Below are 19,620 nucleotides of genomic sequence, written 5' to 3'. Positions count from 1 at the left end.
CCTTTATGTCAGACATAAAGCTGACATAATGAAAGAAGTGATTTTGATTGGAATGTAGTGCAGGACTCTGAACCGGTTCAGCAGCCAGGCTGTCTCTCTGTGATAAAGCCACAGATATTCCATCATTATCTGTTCACATTAACCCAAAGGAGGGACATCTAAATGAGTTGTCATTTTTTTTTTATCTAAGAAACAAATGGGCTGATATATTTGAATATATTTTATTCTTGCAAACGGTGCATTCACGCTTATGGTAGTATGCTGAGTTTGCATGCAAACATACAGCATACACTGCTGTATTCTAAAGAGGGTCACAGGATGTGTCATGTATATAAGAGCTTAATTATCCAGAGTTACACCTCAACTACTACAGCACTGTGTGTGTGTGTGTGTGTGTGTGTGTGTGTGTGTGTGTGTGTGTGTGTGTGTGTGTGTGTGTGTGTGTGTGTGTGTGTGTGTGTGTGTGTGTGTGTGTGTGGTCTTGCTGCTTTACCTTTCCTTGTTGATTTGCCTTGAATACGAAACATTTCCAAACAGCAGTCCTGTTGTTTTCTTTTTCAATCAAAACCAGTCATGGAAGCAACACCATGACAAAACCCACAAAGTATTATCAAGTGAAGTGGAGTAGAGGAGACGAGAGGAGAAGAGAGAGGAACACAGGAGGAGATGTGTGTGTGCGTGTGCGTGTGCGTGTGCGTGTGTGTGTGTGCGCGTGCGTGCATGTGTGCGTGCATGCGTGTAAGATTGTTGATGTACTGGGCAGCTCCCAGGTATGAATGTGTATACTATGACTGTGAAGCAGCAAGTTGCTGAAAAAGAGCATTTGTTCTCAGTGAACCTATACAGGATAAATAACAAACAAAACAAAAAACAATATGGGGTCTAATAATGTGGCTCCCATGTCGATCTCGGACTTCATGTGCATGGTCAGTTGTCAATGGTATGTCACATGTCATATGTCACATGTCATGTCATACATGACATATGATATATAATTACATATAATTTAACTCCATATATCATATAATTTAACTCAATATGTCATTTAACTTCATATTTCATACATGACATATTTTTTGGGCAAGGTTTCAGCCAGATCCTAGACCCATTGACTTCCATTATAAAATGATGACGTTAAATATTTAAAAAAATCTAAAACATATGTAAAATAAATGTGTGGAGGTTCTTCCTTGGCCTAATAGCAGCCTGCACGAAACGATTGTTAACTTATTCAACTTTCATTTCATGATGGAAGTCCCAGATCCACATTGGAGCCACACTGTTACCATGTGACTCCAGAGATGATTTATTATTATTATCATTACTACTACTACTTTTTGTCCTAACCTGTTTAGGGACGTTATGTTGCAGTGGAAAGAAAATAAAAGTTTAAATATTGGTTCTGTTCGGAACGAACTGACTGGAAAATTTTGAATTTGTTTCCAAGCCCTGTTAGTGAATAGCTTTTTACCCATCTTAACCTTCCATTCCTTTTTCATTATTACACGTTTTCTGCCAACTTTCATTACTTCTCGCTGGCAAACCCTGAGGATCGGGCAGCCTTATAATAGATAGATCATTGAAGCGCTGAATCCAAGTCATTTGCCAGCTATCTGCACTGTATGCAGACCATGACTTCTCTCTGATTAAGACTTTGATTATTTGACAGGGTTCATTTGTATCCGTCGATATGTGCGATGGATTTGTATTTTAATGAAGACGTGAGGGGAACTTGAATGATCTTGCAGTCTGAAAAATCGACCTCTGGATTTAAATAAATCTTTATTCTGCCCATATTAATCTGACAAGGGATTTGCTGATTTTTCATCAAATTTCATAATAATTATGCAAGAAATGGTAATCATGGCAAATGTGGCTTCTCAGGTTTCTCCTACTATAGCTGGACCCCTCCTCTACTCCTCTTTGCCCTGCTATCTCTGTCCCTCTCTCCCCATGCTGTCCTCCTTCCTATATGTTCGCTTCATACTGTACTGTACCTCCTCTTTCCACATCTCACCCCTGTCTCAACAATTCTCTCTGTCTTGGTCTCTCCTATGTGCAGGCGGGTCTCCAACTCATGGTTGAGCACAGGCTGGTTCACCATGACCATAGCCCTAGAGCTGTGCGATAGAATCAACGTCTACGGCATGGTCGCCCCCGACTTCTGCAGGTGAGACAATGTCATCATCAGCAAGCATAATTTAAAAAACGTATATTGCATGAATAGACAGACCGCAAAAAAAATAAACAAAGAAATTGCACTGTACTGTATTAATAGTGCTCCTAATGTAGTTGGGATGGGTAAATGCACAGAACAAACTTCATGCATGAGCAAATATACTGTGACAAAAATACCCCAAAGGAGTGGGAGACTAAATTATTATTATGTGACTTGGCATCAGAAGAGCAGCAAGGAAGCAAGACAAATGGGGGTCACATCTAATAATTATAACAGTCCCATTTTGTTTAAAAAGTCAAAGTCTTTTTAAACAAAATTAGGTGAATCTAGGTTGGTAAGACCTACGTCCTGAGGGGAGCAAATTAAACTTGCTGTGTAAAGGGTGCTAGGAGTCCAATAAGATTGTCTGAGCTTTCCTTGTGGCTCTAGTTCGGTACAGGTGAGGTAACAAAGATTGTTTAGATTTTCACCACCTTATGGAACACCTTCACAATTTTACCCAGCGTGTTTTTGATTGAGATTGCCAAACCAACAGATCATGACTATTGTCCAAACTGCCTGCACAAAGTAAAAAACACTTTCAGCTGAGACACAAAACACACATAGCCTTTTCAAGGTCAATGCAATGAGCGGAATATAAAGTAGTGGTCAATATGGAATCTGAAACTGATAGGAGAAAAGGGGATAAATATAGAATCTTTAAAGCTTTTCTTTTTATTGATTGGCGTTTGTATTGACAAAAATGCATACGTGTACATACTGTATATTTGTACATATCTGTTAAAAGGATATAACATTTCCATTGTGGTCCGTTGAGTGCAAATCTGTGTGTAAACTTAGTGCCATTACATTATTGTGGGGTGGGGGAGGGGGGTCTTTTAGGGTAGACAAACAAAAATTAAATCAGTAATAAATACATTCATAAAACTTACTAAAATATCAACAAACAATATGGGTAATGGAACCTGCTACAACTCAACTGAGGGTTATAATTATTTCCAGCTGACATTCAGCCAGGCAGGAAAGAGGGGGAAAACTTAAAGGGATTGTAGGCGAGTTCAGACATAATCAAAGAAAAAAACTGTTGTCAAACACCGCCCCTCCAGCAGTTCTTTTCCCCCGACCACCAGGGGGTGACGCAGGGGGGACTTTTTAAATGGGCCATGCCCAAAATAGGTTGCCTTATGCGGATACAATTCGCGGAACTGCCCGCCCCTACGGTTCTCTGAATTTTTATTTTTAAATATGCTCTTTCATGATAAATTGACCACATATATGAAGTTAAACAACTAAATTCTATCCAAACGATTTTTTAAAAGTAAATTCTGTGCCTCAAAAAAGAAGTTTGAGAGCGTTTTAAAACCGAAAGTAAAACGTTCACACGGGCATGGACGCGCACGGACGCGCACATGCGTGCGTTAATTTACGACCCGGACAAACGTAACATAAACATACACAGTAGGGAAAATACGGATTTCAGAAAGAGGATTGTGTTTCAATGCAGGAAAACACCCCAGCATCATTATATAGTGGCTGATAGAGGGGAGAAAATGCAAAATATATATATATAAATATTTTTTAAATTTAGGCTTAATGTTGCCTACAATCCCTTTAACTAATGATAAAAACAGGCTGACACAGTAAATGATATACTGCCAAGCAGACCTGTCGCTGATTCTGGTGGATCTCACCCTCACCCCGGGTGAAAACCAAATACATATATATTTAGGGGTCCTTGACATGAAAACGTTTGAGAACCACTGGTTTGTAGCACCGCCAGGTGAGGTTCTCTTGGTCCCATGATTCAATTTAATTTGGTCTGCACATTCCTAACTAAATCAATCTATCATTCTAGCGGGCAGAATGACTCAGTAGCTTATAGGTCACTCAGACTCGGCAGGAGTCCAACAGCAAAAATTACAAGAGGGCTCTAAGAGAGAGAGAGAGAGTGAGTGAAATTTGGATGCAGTATGATTTTAACCTTCAACCAAAAGTGGAGGATCTGGTCATTTGCATATGGGCCTGTCTCATCCTACCTACCAGAGAGAGGGGCAGAGAAATAACACTGTGGACTGCCAACGTAAATTCAAATTTTCTATGAAATCAGATAACCAAAAACTCATGCTTGTATTCAAATGGGCATAACTATCATATTAAATATACAGTATGATATATTTGTCAATTGTGACTTCAATGATGCCTGCAAACATAACATACAGTACATAAAATGTATAAAAGATTATTAGAACATACTTCGCCACTGACACCACATTCCTGATTAGGATATAAAGGAGAAGTCCCTATGTGTGGAGAGACTCATATGGTTGTAAATCTCAAGAAGGCTAATGTTGGACATTACTCCATTCTGATATTGCCTGGTTCCTTGAGACTCAGGCAGTTTATCAGATAAGAGCAATAAACAACAAAAACAGAGATGGGCAGAGACAGTCAGGCGTCCTTGATGGGTTTTCATAACGCGAAAAGGCACATCGTCTAGGTAGAGTCAATGGAGTTATTCATAGGTTGCAGAGGACTAGTAATAACACAAGAGTCTTATGTTAAACTAAATACAGGATAACTGATTGCTTGGTGTTCAAACTACCCGGTAAATCGCTCAAATGCATGCTGACATCGGATTTTCTGTGCCGGCTAATCAATTCCTTATTTTCTGAGCAAAGTTCTTTTCCCTCATTACTCAGACTGTAGTCCTACTGTACATCATGTTGGGCATGCCTTCTGTAAATGCAAAGAATTGTGGGATATATATGAATAATTGACCTTTCTTGTATTTTGCTCCTAGCAGCTAAATCAGCCAGCCTCATTAGTAGAGTTTTACCGAATGAACCACAGCCCACATCTGTTCCAACTCAGCCAACACTTACATTTTATTATGGGAAAAAAGTAAACTCTTACATACTTACTTTACTTTCCGTAATGTGAACTCACTGTAAAAAGAAGAAATCAATACAGCTTTGTTGCATGCCATAATTGACATTCACTGTTCAGGCAGGCAATAATTCAAGCGTGCATGATCATTATCAAGAAGGAATACCAGTTTATTCCTCCTGAATAAAATCATTAGTGAAAGTTCTCATAATAACCCGAGAGTATAATTGTTATTGGACACTGTTATTGGGTACTGTATGACTACAACACGAAAATAAATATTAGCAGGCAAAACAAAACAGACAGAGTCTGAGGTATAGCCTACTATAATCGTATAGACATTTACAACTGATGAGCTACATTATAGTCAGTAAATATCACTGGTACAGCATCAGTTATAATAAAAAGAAGACGACGTTCAAAACTGTATCTAAACAATACAATTGCTCATTCTCTCCTTTCTCGTTCTTGTCTTGCTTTCTCTATCTGTCTCCCCCCCCTCTGTCCCTCCGTCCTCCCCCAGAGAGGCCCAGCACCACTCTGTCCCGTACCACTACTACGAGCCCCGTGGGCCGGACGAGTGCGCCATGTACATCTCCCACGAGCGTGGGCGGCGTGGCAGCCATCATCGCTTCATCACGGAGAAGCGGGTCTTCGCCAACTGGGCACGGACGTTTGACATCCACTTCTACCAACCCGACTGGAGCCCCCCGCCCCTCCCTGCCAACACCACCTCCCTGGAGGTGGGCAGGGTCACGGCGACATCCCCACTGGTACCCCGGCAGACGTGACCGTCAGGAGGCACGACGGTGAACGCGGAAGAGGTTCTTCCTCGGAAGGGTCTGAGGATTGTTTGGGGATGGAAAGACCATGCTGGTCCTCTTGTGTTCAGAGCTGATCCTGTGTACGTACAGTATATAGGATGGGACGTGTGATGGCATTGGATGCGGAAAAGAATGGTTTGTGTGAAATTGTGGACCTGGATGATGTCAGAGGCGTCATTTCAGAAAAAAATTGAGGGTGGCAAAAAAAGTAACCACTTAAGCCCCATTTAGAAAATAGCTAAAATAGCAGATCTGCAAGCTCAAGTGTCACGATGCAACACGATGTGAGCTTGTAGATCTGCTATTTTTGAAGGATTTCTTTTTTTATGTTTTGAAAATGTCGCCTAAAATGCATGGCCAAAATAGGTAAAGCAGGTTGAAAGTGGCTAATGAATGTATGATTACAGACAAGGAAACCTGTCTATAACATGTGTCACATGTCACATGTACTGTAGATAGGTGTGGATTGAGATGCACTCAGTGCTATTCTAAGGTGGAGACAAAAGAACTGGATTTGAAGTTAAATGTGACAATTGCCATCCCCTGGGACCCCAAATGACGCCGCTGATATCATCATTATCATGGATGATGGGAACCTTGAGCCAACTCTTGTTTTGTTCTGTTGAGCCGAAACTGGTTCGAAGTGAAATGTCCCTGTTTTGGACTGTTTGGACCGTCTTGAACTGGTGTGTTGTGAGTGATACTGTACAACCTGCATAAAACCATTGTACATTCCACACTTACTAAATGCATGTTACACTGTGGAAATCTTCAAGGTTGTGTCTGTGTGCCCTACACATACAAGTACAGTACTGTGTGCTCATGTACAGTATGTGTCATGTACTGTACAGTTACCAGAGATACCACAGAGTGAACAAACTTTTAGTTTGGGCTCATCACAAAGCCTGTGACACAAAAGGATTCGGAACACGTAGCTACAAAGAGATTAATAAATAAATGCATTGCCATGCTGCAGTACACTGTAATTTAATTCAAACATGGTCTTATTTGACATCCTCTCATTGAGAATGTATGAATTATCCATGCTCATATATTATGTTGGTCGGAGGGCTTGAAGGAGAGGGTGAAAGGACAGTCGAGTCCATGGACCCTGGTGTAGTGTGACACCAGTTCACACTTGTCAATGACGTAGACATGAATCATTTAGCCATCCCTCTATAGCTGCCTGTCAAACATACATACTGTATGCTCAACACATTTCACATCACGAGTCAAACTCTGCAAGAGAGCGCTTGTATCATAACACTGGGACATGTCACACACGTGCTACCGTGTGTGCGTGTATGAGACAGTGTCATCCTATCTGCACCTACAGAAGGTAGATGTATGTGCCGTGAGGCTTTTGTCAGATCCTGTCAACAGCTAATGGGGAAATTTATATAGCTACCAGCTGGATTGTCGTGGAAATGCAGTGCCATGTCACACAAGACAAGCAGGAGATTAAGATTGAGAGTGCGGACGCCGCAGGGGCATTTATCCAACTAAATTCAAGCCGCTGTCGTGTTTCTCAGTGCCTTGCAGGGGAAAGGCGTTCTCCTGCAAGGAGAACGCCATTTATTGCAGGAGAGAATTGTGTTTCTTTCTTCTTTTTTTAGACGCTTAGATTGATGACGATTACAGGATCTGTGCACCCTCCTCACCTCTGTCCCTCTCATTCGTTCCTCGTATCTCGTCAGATGATGAGAATGCTATCTGTCTGCCCTCTCTCTCCATTTTCTCCATCTCTCTCCCTTTTTCTCACTCTCTGTGGATGTGTCATCTTCGAGCTCTACCCCGCCCCAACACCCCTTTTTTTCCCTCTCTCTCCGAATAAGAATCAAGTGTCAGTCAGGAAAAGGGATGAGAAGCATCGTTATCTTAATGATATTTCCCAGTGCTCGGGCCCCATTGATTTTACTCTCATCTCTGTAATGTGAGTAACGCGAGGTGAGGTGCTTTGGGTCACACGCATCTGTGTTTACACGCAGGGAACATGATTTACGTTGTGATCCCATGCTTCACAACAGCACCATATTTCAGATCCAAGCTCGTCTTTTATTGGCACGGGAGTCTCAATTCATTACATTATGAAACATTTAGGGTGGGAGGTTGCTCATGTGAGATAAATCCACTTTCCAAAGAACAAAGGTCGTTTGTCGTTTGAAGGAAATGTTTCCTGCTTCCTTTCCTTTCTTCTCTACTTTGAGATAGACATGCATCTCACATAAGCTACTTCAGATCCTTATGACAGTAAACAAGTTTAGGATTTAATGTAACTCATAGAGAACTGTGGGAGAATGCAGCCTTGCTTAGAGTCTCGTATTTTATCTCTGCTTCAGTAAAGATTTTATCTCTTTCATAAACACAAAAGTTATGCAATGATTTATATCGGCAAAGTGAAATAGCACTTGAGCATTCAAGGTTTCTACCTAAAATAAGTGAACAAGATCACAGTATTATCAAGTCAATTTGGTTAATCCTTCTCCTCCTCCTTGCACTCTGAACACTTTAGGAAACTGTGTCAACAGGTTAAATAAAATAAAAATGTTGAACCAAAGGATTGCAGTGGTTCATTTCTATACAGTACACTGGTTTCAGAAAACAAGATGGGGTCTAATAACGGCATGGCTTCCCTGTGGATCTCTGACATCATGTTAATGACACCAGTCTTTCCCAAATATGGAGCTGTAGTGTGGATGTATAGATACACAAACGCTCTTCTAGATGGCTAGCCCCTGAGGCGCCAATCCATAAAATGTGGTAGAATATAAATATTTAGTCAAATGCACCTGTGGGTGCAGACCAACATATCTTGTTCTGTCTCTTATTCCCGCCCTTGAACTATTTGACCCATAAGTAACTTAATCATTTCTTCGGGGCAGCCTATGGATCATTAACACCTAGTTTCATTTTGACCTTAACCTTTGAGACCCAAAAGTGAAAAATGTATTTCCCTCCAAGTTTCATGAAAATATGCCCATTGAATCTCAAGTTATCTTACTCACTCTCACACACACACACACACACACACACACACAGATAAGAACAATTACAATGCCCTGCCCCGCATTACTGTAATACAGATTGATACTGTACACACAGCTTTAGTGAAATAGGAGGCCACTGACTCACCCTTACCTTCAATTGATGGCCGCACCTCCTGACATTTTTCCTCGGAGCATCTCTCTTCCTGTCTGGATGTAACAGCATGGTGCCTCACTGAAATAATAATGAAAGAGAGGCCAGGGCTTCTCATCAACCCCACAAGCTAAAAATAGACCTCCTATGGGTCTTACAATTGAATGAGTCTTCTAGCACCCTTTGAGCTCAGCAGAGGCTGCATTGGAAGCACCTCTCATCACCTGAAGAATATGCACATAATTTGTGGTAACAGTGTAAGCAGCTATGAGGGACACATTTTCTATTCTATAGGGGGAGTTCAATATCATGCCCACATAAATCACACATTGGCTTGATGTTTTCTTTCCTCCACATCAATAAAAAACATGACATATAGCTGCATTATTAACCACTTAAACCCTATACTTAGCTGAATTCTCAAGAGCTCTATACTAGCCACCCCCCTATTCGCTCTACCCTAAATATATTTTCCAGTGCATATCAGCGCAAATTGATCAATGGTTTTGGTTGTGATTGAATGACATCACAGGGTGATAATTTAAGATGCTTCCTAAATATGGTGACTTGCCACAGGTGGGGCTAATGTCAGGTAAAAAGTAATGTGTATCCTTTTCAAATAAACAAACAAATAAAGTGTTGGTCAGTCGTTAAGGGACATTGATAATTCAAGGCCGGCTCCACAGTCTGGCAATCTAGGCAAGGACCCAGTTCAAATTCAATTCTGTCTGTGCACGCTGAAGTAGGAATGAGAAGCATAGAGGAGGTGGGAGTCAATTCTGAAGTGGGGTTTAGAACAAACAAATCCATCTCTTATAAGGCTGTTTTCATTTTAGTACATCTGCTGTCAGGTATGCTGTACGTGCACAGAGGGAGGCAATGCTGAGACTACAGTAGTTGCAAATGGGATAAGATTCTGCATTGGGTATACAATATACAATAGTAACAGATAAACCGGTGAATTGAATTGAAAACTCATTAAACTGATGCAAATGTTACTGAGACGCATATGCACAAATGTAGCCCAGTAGCCTTGTCTCTTTATGATCTGAAGCAGGCTCATCAGCTTTGCTAGACGTACAGTACCTTCAAAAGGTTGGCCTTGTAAAAGCAGTTCCATCTTCAAAAAGCAGTCAGATAAGTAATTAATGCTCTGTGAAATCTCTTAAAAGAGATGAAAACCATGAAGTTCAGGAGTCAGAATACATCTCTTAGATCCAAACTTTCATCTTTAATAAGGACAACTGAAGCTCTATCAATTAAACAAACTGTAAAGTAATGTAGCCACTCCCCCATAAAACATAAGATTATAGCTGTGCAGCAATGGTTGTTGCCAGGCAATTTGTGGAAAAAGCAAGAGGAGGAATACAAAGGAGAAATACAGGAAGGTCCATTCAACTAATTTTGTTTACTGAGGGCATCACACCATACTAGTTATTGAATTTAATGAAAAGAAATTAAACCAAGCAAAAATGTATTGTTTAAGCCAGCCAGGGAAGCTTTTGCAGAGTTGTACTTTCAGTTAATGTATAATTCCTACCAGCTCAAAGCATATTCTGCTCACTTGAGACAACAGTTTGGTGAAAGGTGCAAAGTGACAGCATGCACGACTGATTTGTTAAGAATTTAAAAATGTAGATGGCTGCTGTAGCACCACCATCAGGACCATTAGCCCACCCTGCCAGTTGTGGAAGTCTAGCATACAGCTGGACCTACAGATTTCCTACTAGAAGAAGAATCAGAATCAGAAATACAAGAGCCTCTAATAAAAGTGGAATAAATAATGTATACGCAAGCATGGTGGCTGACACAGCAGCAGCTTTCCCTTACATATGGCTTCATATCCTGACTCCATGCATTTTCTACCTCCGCTGCGAGGCAGAGTGGCAGTGGAGCCCCGATGGGTGTCGACCTATACCAAATGCAGCAAAGATAAACTACCACAGGTTCAATCCGGATGATTTGACCATTATTCACTCCCTCTCTCCCAATAATGAGGCTAACTCAGAGTCGGTGATTTGAGGAGAGAGAAGGAGAAAGAGAGCAAGAAGAGAGAAGGAAAATGCATCCAACGCATTGCATGAGTGACTCATTTGAGACGGGCTAACTGCTTTTCGTGTTATCACACATCATGAGGAAAGGCGCTGAAGGAAAATAGCTGCCCATCATGCGGGATATAATGGCAAAAGTGCTGGTCTTGAGAGATAATGGATGGTGCCATGGGGAGGGTGATTTAGCGAATGGAAATTTGAAGGGTCCATCACGCAAGATGGGGATTATGTGTGATTGTTGTCCATCAAAAGTCCGGACTGTAAGTGATGAGGGTCATGTGGTGTAATGTATATGGAGGTGAGGGGGATATTAACTTGCCACGCCACTCTCGTCATGACCCATGGCACGTTGCTGTGCCCACACTTTTGACCGCATCACTGGCCTGGCCCTAGCACTTAAAAAAAGAAGAAGAAAAAAAGTGCTGAAATATGTAGAGCTGCATGCTCTCAGAAATAAATGCAATTCTTATCTGCCGTCTCAGTTCAGTGCATTTTCAGACAAATCAACTCAATTATAGTGCAGGCTGAAGAAACAGAAATAAAATAAATATACAGCATGACAAAGGCACTGACGAAAGGACCCAGGAAAGTAGCTTCAGGTCTAAAATACATTTGCCAAGTACCTGCACTCGTCAAGATTCAGCCATGCACTGAGATGCATTCATTCACCAAGAAAAAAACATGTATAAATTAAATATATACGTATATAAAAACACATCAGTTAGAGCCTGTCAGTACACCATAAAATCATCAGTGTTCATTTAGCTCTGCCTGTCTATTTGGGTTTACGTTTTTTTCACGTGTGTTATTAATCTTTCACAAAGTTGTCAAAACGGTGCCAGTGAGAGAGCGATGAGGGCTAACAACCATGGTACCTTATAACTCTCTACTAGCCAGTCCTGTGTTCCCACATCATGTTTGGATCAAAGTGAACCACCAAATAAAAACTTCATTACTAATTCTGCGTAACTGAAACACATTCCGGATGAGCGCGGCTGAGAGGTCTTCAGAAGATGTGTTTGAGGTGCTTGATGCCATAGGTCTTGAAGAAGACGAGGATGATGAGGGTCCAAAGGCCCAGGATGAAGCCATCTGGAGGGTGCCAGTCCTTCTGCTTGGGTTTCTGGACCAGAGGAGGGGAGAGACAAAATAAGGAGAGAGTGGAGGAACAAGAGAGAAAGATGAGGAGAGGTTCAAAGATAAATGAGAGGAAGGAGAGAGTGAAGAAAAGAAAGAGGGGAAGAAAAGAATATGATCCCTCACATTCTTTTCTTCCCCCTCTTTCTTTTCTTCACTCTCTCCTTCCTCTCATTTATCTTAGAGAGATACAGGAACAATAAGAGATGGGGGGGATCATAATAGTGAGTACATTTCTGCTGCTCAGGCCTCTACAGATGTCACTCAACCAATCAGGCAGGGACAGCATTTCACATGTGCTGTACAATCAGTTTATCTTCAACATTATATTGTGCACATATTCTTATCTATACTTTATATCTTGCTCACACACACACTTGCCCCCCCCCCCCCCCCAGGGCCACAAGCTGTACTGTATGTGTCCGCGTGAGGACACAAACGCGTGCACGCACTCAGGCAGCAAGTCTGCCGAAGCTCATCAGTATACTCCCCCTGTCCTGCATTTGCCCAACTCACTGCCACATCATCACTTTATGTATGATTAGACTTTTAAATCTCGGCGGTATTAAACATGCATCTCACAAGGAGCGCATTTATATGCTAATGCGCCAGGAATATTCCAGGGAGAGATGAGTTTTAACCTCTAAAAAAAATCTTCATAACTCCTCCGCAGGCGACAATGCCACAGAAAGCCTCTGAGGATACACTTAAGAGATTTGTGTTATCTCTCATTGTACAAGCTGCCATTATCCAGCCAGGACATCACAAGTCAGGGGAGGTGGCAACCAAGTTGTATGTTTAGACTAACTGAGTCATTTCCTTTCTTCGGTTGTTAATTAATAAAAACGTGGCTGTTGTCTGCAGGCAGACATTTAATTGCCAATTAATCATCATAATAAATACTACATTGGGTTGGGTCATGGCAAGCATGGATCAATAATTCTGAGTCATTGCTAAAACAGTTAGTGCTCCCCAGCCATACAGACACACACAGTCACACACACTGAGAGAGACACATACACGCACGCACGCGAGCACATACGTATGAGAGAAGAGGCAGGCTGACAGCAGATTGGCAGGCCCCTGAGGAGGAGCAGCCTGGTGTGAAAGCCAGCCCAGAGTCATTACTGGCAAACACAAACACCATCTCACTACTGCCAATAGAGGACTATGCTGCAGGATCATACAGGGGATGGAGCAGCAATTTCTGCCTTTATTAGGCATTGCCATTGTTGTAGCAAACTGATGGTTCAATGCCACTGTCATTATCATGATGAATGGCCATTCTATTTGTACTACTGTATAATAAAGTCATAAACGCAGTGCTCATCTCCTTTAGCTCCTTTCTGAAAAGTGCTGAACCTGTCTGTTGAGGTGGGAGTTTCGCGTGGAATTATCTCTTCTATTAGAGACTAGGTCTATTTGGGGCCATGCATTTCGGGAACGATGCAAGTTGTTCCATTTATACTGCTATGCGGCACAAATTTTATGCGAAACTCGACCAGTCAGTTAAGCCGACGGGTCGGGTTAGCCAATCAGGGACTGGTTTAGCGGCAAAAACGTGACACTCCACCACTCCGCGAAGCTGGCGGTTTGGGTTGGCCAATCATGTGTTCTGCATACAATCTCCAGAACACATGGAGAATTTCTCAGATCCGCGGGCCGACAGATACAGATATTCATGTTTTTTCGGTTCTCGGAAAACGTTGGGTCCATCTGAATTGACATTCGGCTCTGCACACCTCTGGGTTATATGAGACACACACGCCAAGTTTGAGACGGGACGGTCGGACGATGTCAGAGTTATGCCAGGGACAAATTTTGTGTGACACAGACAGACACACAAGAGATTCCGTGAATTATAGTACAGATAAAGGTGCGTGATGTACATAAGAGATGTCTACCCGCAATATTTATGTCCAAAATCCAGGTAATGTGAGGACGCAGCTAATTTTGAATGCAGAAAAACTGAGGCCAGCGCTAAAATTGGATTACGTCTGACTCCAAATTTATTTAACAACTCAATCAAGCCAAATCAATAGAGAGCCCCAGCCATCCAGAATGCTAAAGCAGGCAGACAGACAGTGAGCTGTGGGTCAAGCTGAGAGAGCTGCCCAACTCACTGCCACATCATCTAAAGAGCTAAAGAGAGAACAGTGTTTGTTTCTGTATGCGAGTGTGTTATGTCTGTCATCATGTGAAGTTGTATATTACAGTTTCACAACTAACCCGACATTTGAGGACAAGTAATACATTATGTAATTGAAAATATGTATTTATAGAAGCCGGCTCCACTTTTGAAATAATTCACACAACAGTTTTTGTGAGCCGGTTTTATTGTGATATATAATTTTAATAATAATTAGGAAGTAAGCCATTTTGTGTGATAATCAAAATGTTACACAGTATGTATAATAAGCTAAATGTGTATGCATTAAGCATACAATTCTTTTGGACAGACTTAACTGGGTTGGTCTTTCCGGCACAGTTTGAGCGGTTCAGATCGAACCTAACTGGTTGTGAGTTCCTAGTGGCATTTGGTGACAGAGTTGAGCTGACATGTGGTGTCCCTCAGGGCTCCATCTTGGGCCCCATTCTCTTTAACTTATACATGCTACCACTTGGCTCAATAATCAGAACACACAATATAAACTTTCATAGCTATGCTGATGACACCCAATTATACATATCCATATCCCCAGAGGATCTTAGTCCAATTGACACCCTAGTCAACTGCATGATCGATATAAAAACATGAATGTCAGAGAATTTACTTCAATTAAATGAAGGAAAAAAATGTATTCTTCTCATTGGGGCAAAGGACCAGAGGGAGAAATTTACAATCCAGGGCACTTAACACGAAGCATCAAGTTAAAAACCTGGTGTCATTTTTTACTCTGATTTGAACATGGAGGCACATATCAGAAATGTCACAAAATTATACTTTTACGATCTAAGAAACATTGCCAAAGTCTGACCATTTCTCTCCCAGGATTACACTGAGAAATTAATACATTGTTTTATCACTAGCAGGCTTGATTACTGTAATGCTCTCCTGTCTGGTCTACCCAAAAAACGTAGGTTGGTTACAACTTACGTTACATTACGCCTATTTTTAAAGGAGAGTTCCAGTCTTTTAGGTGTTTGCTTTGATGTGTCGCTAATCACTCACAAACATACCAGGGGCAGTTGACTTTTTTCATAGAAGCCCCTGTTGTCCATTGTGGAGACCCCTTCCACTGGCATAATGGAGTAATGCGGATAAATAAAAATCGCCTATTTTAGCAGCTCCAAACTTCGTTTTTTTTCCACTAATCCTCATTATGCAGTGTACTGACACTCAAACATGCACTGAATGTCCCTTATGAGCTGCCGTTCATGCAGAACGAAGTGAAGCTAGTCCTCGGTGTTGCCAGATTATGTGAGAGAAACAAGCAACCAGCTCCCGTTGTGCATGAACGGAGTTTGGAGCTGCTAAAATAGGCGATTTTTGTTTATCCGTATTACTCCATTATGCCAGTGGAAGGGGTCTCCACAATGGACAACAGGGGCTTCTATGAAAAAAGTCAACTGCCCCTGGTATGTTGGTGAGTGATTAGCGACACATCAAAGCAAACACCTAAAATGACTGGAACTCTCCTTTAGGTCCCTGCATTTGTTGCCTGTCAGTTTTAAAATAGATTTTAAGATCCTTTAACTTGTTTTTAAATCATTCAATGGAAATGCACCTGGCTACTTGTCTGCAATGCTTCCTAAGTACGTGCTCGGCAGGGCCCTTAGATCCTCTGGCTCTGTTCTCCTAACTGTTCCAGAGACTAGAACAAAAAAGTATGGAGAAGCAGCTTTTAGCAATTATGGTCCCAAGCTTCAATCTATCAATTGAATATCGATAAAAACAGCAACAGCAGCTGTTGATAGTAATATTGATTTGATATATTGGTATGGTCTAGTCGAGGGGTTCCCAGACCTTTGCATACCAAGGACCTCCACATACTGTAGCCATAGCCGCTGGCTGCCCCCCCCCATTGCGAAATGGCTGAAAAAAAACGAAGACAAAAACCCCCACCTGATTTACAAGTTCACAACACATCGCGACACATTGTTTTCTTTTCTTTTCATTCTCCTTTCCAATTGCCCCCCCCCCTGGCGCCCACTCACAGCCCTCTTTGTCTCCACAGCGGCCCAATCTTTGAAAACCTGTGTCTATCTAGTCTTGATATTCTATGAATCCACAATGCCCCAAGCCTTTAATGAAAATGGCTATTCCAACTCCAAACAGCCCAAAAGACACGATGCCAGCACTATGATTCCGAAAATAGAAATTAAAGGAGGCGGACTGTTTTCGGCAATAAAGATTTGCTTGCCAGGATGTGTCCTCCCCCCTTTTCTCAGACCAGGTGAGTGGTAAATTAAAACAAGATTCAACAAGAATCTTTGCAAATACAGTACATCCTAACTATGTCCAGATCAATATTTCTGGTCACTTCAAGATGCTCCATGCTCGTATTCAAGGCTGAAAGAACATTCAGCCAAAGCTTTTTAAGGCCGCTTGTTTTCATTGTGACATAGGCTATTCTGTTGATACAGACACGAAAGACTTAAGTTATTTAAATAATGCTGTTATAATGTCAATATGCCAAATTTTCACTGTCTATTTTGCTGCTTTCCGCAAGCTTAGCGGAGCAGAGCAGAGAGCCACTTCTGGGCCGCTTCTCAAAATGTGTCTGGGGGAATCACAAGCATTGTCTAGAGCGGCTGCGATCAGTTCCAGTGGCCACGTCACAGCTGGAACGTAATGAAGCCACGTATGGCGAATTCCAGGGGTTAGAATGTTTTTTAGTGGGGCTAAAAAGTACATAAAATCCTGTTTACTGGGTCAGTCCAGGGACTAGTAATCTTTATCTCGACATCTAGCAAAACACTTTAGCGTTATCGTTTTAGCTGTGGCCATGCAGCCCTGGGCTTGTGCTGTAAGTGTACTGTATGTCAATGAGGGTTTGTGATAATGAATTGGTAGCTGGTAGGGCAGGTGGTGCCTGGTGAAAAGGGATTGAGGATGTAGCTGTACCTAAGATAGTGGGTACCAAAGAAGGGGGTCTGAGATGACAACAGGCCAGGGGGGTGCTGATGGGAGTGGAATGGCAGTGTGTGGCTCTTGGGGAGGGTTGACCTTTGACAACAGAGGTAGACGTGCACATTGGCTGGTGTGTGGGTGTTATGTGCGTGTGACTGAGAACCACCCCCTGGGCAAAGAGGGGTAGGAGCGATGGATCGATTGCGACAGTGGGCCACGTCAGCACACCGAGCACACAGGAGAGGAGCATATGTCAGTAGATTAGAGGACACACACACACACACACAGTTGCAGAATGAGGAGACAGACTTTGAGGTTGACGACGGGGACAAATGCACGAGGGAGACAGGTTTTCCATGCATTTTTTGCTGATTGAATTCCAAGTGTTGTGATTGTGTGCTTTCAAGGTTTCTTTATTGTTACATCTTGTGTATGGGTACATAAGAGTACAATTTGTTTTGCTAGTTCCTCAGGCATTGTAGCAGCAATAATAAGAACTAGAAGTTATATACTATTACCCAAGCCAGCCACTCATTGCAACGGTGAAATGGCAGTATAAATGATGTGTGGGGTGCCTGTTAAAAGATCAGCCGGCCAGGGTGACGGCTTGTGTTGGTAATCGGAATACTCGCCCCAAAACATGCTTGTCCCCATTTTTTCGCTGACCAGCGGTTCTTGTATTCTTGTATTTGTTTTACTGAGGATAAGGTTAGAAATAAGTTTACGGTTAGCCATAGTTTCACTGAGGTTACGTTTAGTAATACTAGGTGAATACCGCCGGATTTGCCCCCGGGCGACTGTGTTTTGGGGCGAGCGTTTTGGTATTCCTTGTGTTGACAAAGACATTAAGTAAGTCGAGAGTCGAGGCACCCACACACACACACAGCAGAGGAAAAGTTATTAAGAGTTAATATATCGGGATAAAAACGTCCATACAGGCTCGTGCACACACACAATGTCTAGCATGTGACCCTAGTAACGGTAACTTTGCAAGTGAGACAACAGAGTGCGGTGAAACTTTAAGTTGTGTCTGTGATGTTATTGTTCCATGTCCACCATATGTTTGCCCATTAGACCATAAACTGCCATTGATTTGAAAGTCTGTCCGCATCCGGGTGTGTGTTGCTCTTGCTCTACGTGCGTGTGTGTGTGTTATCCTGTCCACTGTGTGTTATCCTATCCACTTATGGTTCTGTGGCAACAGAGCGACTTGACACTTGTCCTTGGTTGGGATGGCTAGGAGCTTTGCTGACAATGCTATCGTATGTGTCCTGGATTGACATTATAAGTGGACCGCCTCTGCATTGCTTTTCTGTTGAGGTCAGTATAATTCACATACCAGGCAGTGATGCAGCCAGTCATGATGCTCTCAGTGGTATGTAGAAGGCCCGCAGGACCTTGAGGCCGAATTTTAAGTCAGTGACCCTCTCCACTGAAAACTCCTGATACTGCACCATCGTCACGCACACGTGAATTAGCATCACCTGCTTCACCACTGGTTACCTCACCGACTGCTGGTGGCGTCACTGTCAGCGTGACTGAATATTGACGGAGGCAACTGTAGGTCGATGGGAGTGGGGAGGGTGATTTTGATTATGTCCGAAGTTTTGAATCCCCCAGACAAGTTGTAACTTGTCTGGGGGAGAGGACACCTTCACACTGCTTGCAGTGCAGGGTTTAAAGTCAGTAACGGTGTGTAAGCTGTTCCAAAGACTTTTGCTGTCAATTTCCTAAGTGCATAACGAGCACTCTTTTTAGCTTCCTCGTTCCCCGACGCAAAAGCAACATCTCGCCGCCTAAGCGCTTCTTGCATGGTGCGGTCTATCTATTTTTGTGGGGACTCTTGTCATCCAGGCACTTTTTAATAACTGATAAGATGCTATCAGCATACTCATCTTCAGTACGACCCCCTCAATTGTGGTAGGATTTTCCAAACGGTGCATGCAGGACTGATTTATAAGTGCTTCGGAAAGGTGTATTGCAAAGATCAACATTTTTAAGTATTAACGGTAATGGGCTCATACAATTTCCGAAATACTTTCCCTAGAGATGCTTGATTAAAATTGCCAACAATATGTATGCATCCTTTTTTTTAAACTCTTTTTTAAATACAAGGTAAAAAACGGCAAAAGCACCAATTATTATTGATGACATCTTGTATTATAAACCCTGTCAGTGAACCAAATTTCCCTTATGGGACCGTGACGATTTGACGAATCCATGACTGTTCCAAGTCCGACATAATGGTGCAATTTCTTCAAACACATGCACTTTAGTACTGCGTTCATTAACGGTCATTCATGAGTGGTAGGTGTTCTTTCATGGCAACAG

At 42.2% G+C, this 19,620-nt stretch overlaps 2 protein-coding genes across 2 annotated transcripts in view; one reads left to right on the top strand and one right to left on the bottom strand.

Moving 5' to 3' along the window:
• st6galnac5a (ST6 (alpha-N-acetyl-neuraminyl-2,3-beta-galactosyl-1,3)-N-acetylgalactosaminide alpha-2,6-sialyltransferase 5a) overlaps window positions 1–6,860 on the top strand; it is a 57,111-nt gene extending 50,251 nt beyond the window's left edge. The window contains exons 4-5 of the mRNA XM_084056618.1: window positions 2,063–2,170; window positions 5,589–6,860. Of these exons, the coding sequence (XP_083912744.1) occupies window positions 2,063–2,170; window positions 5,589–5,856 (376 nt within the window). The 3' untranslated portion in view covers window positions 5,857–6,860. The remainder of the gene's footprint in view (window positions 1–2,062; window positions 2,171–5,588) is intronic.
• A 5,002-nt stretch (window positions 6,861–11,862) lies between these two features.
• pigk (phosphatidylinositol glycan anchor biosynthesis, class K) overlaps window positions 11,863–19,620 on the bottom strand; it is a 40,049-nt gene continuing 32,291 nt past the window's right edge. The window contains exon 11 of the mRNA XM_084057626.1: window positions 11,863–12,201. Within this exon, the coding sequence (XP_083913752.1) occupies window positions 12,085–12,201 (117 nt within the window). The 3' untranslated portion in view covers window positions 11,863–12,084. The remainder of the gene's footprint in view (window positions 12,202–19,620) is intronic.

This window comes from Gymnoscopelus microlampas, assembly GCF_963454915.1.
Source record: "Gymnoscopelus microlampas genome assembly, chromosome: 5".
Classification (NCBI taxonomy): domain Eukaryota; kingdom Metazoa; phylum Chordata; class Actinopteri; order Myctophiformes; family Myctophidae; genus Gymnoscopelus; species Gymnoscopelus microlampas.
This window is presented reverse-complemented; position numbering and strand designations above follow the sequence as displayed.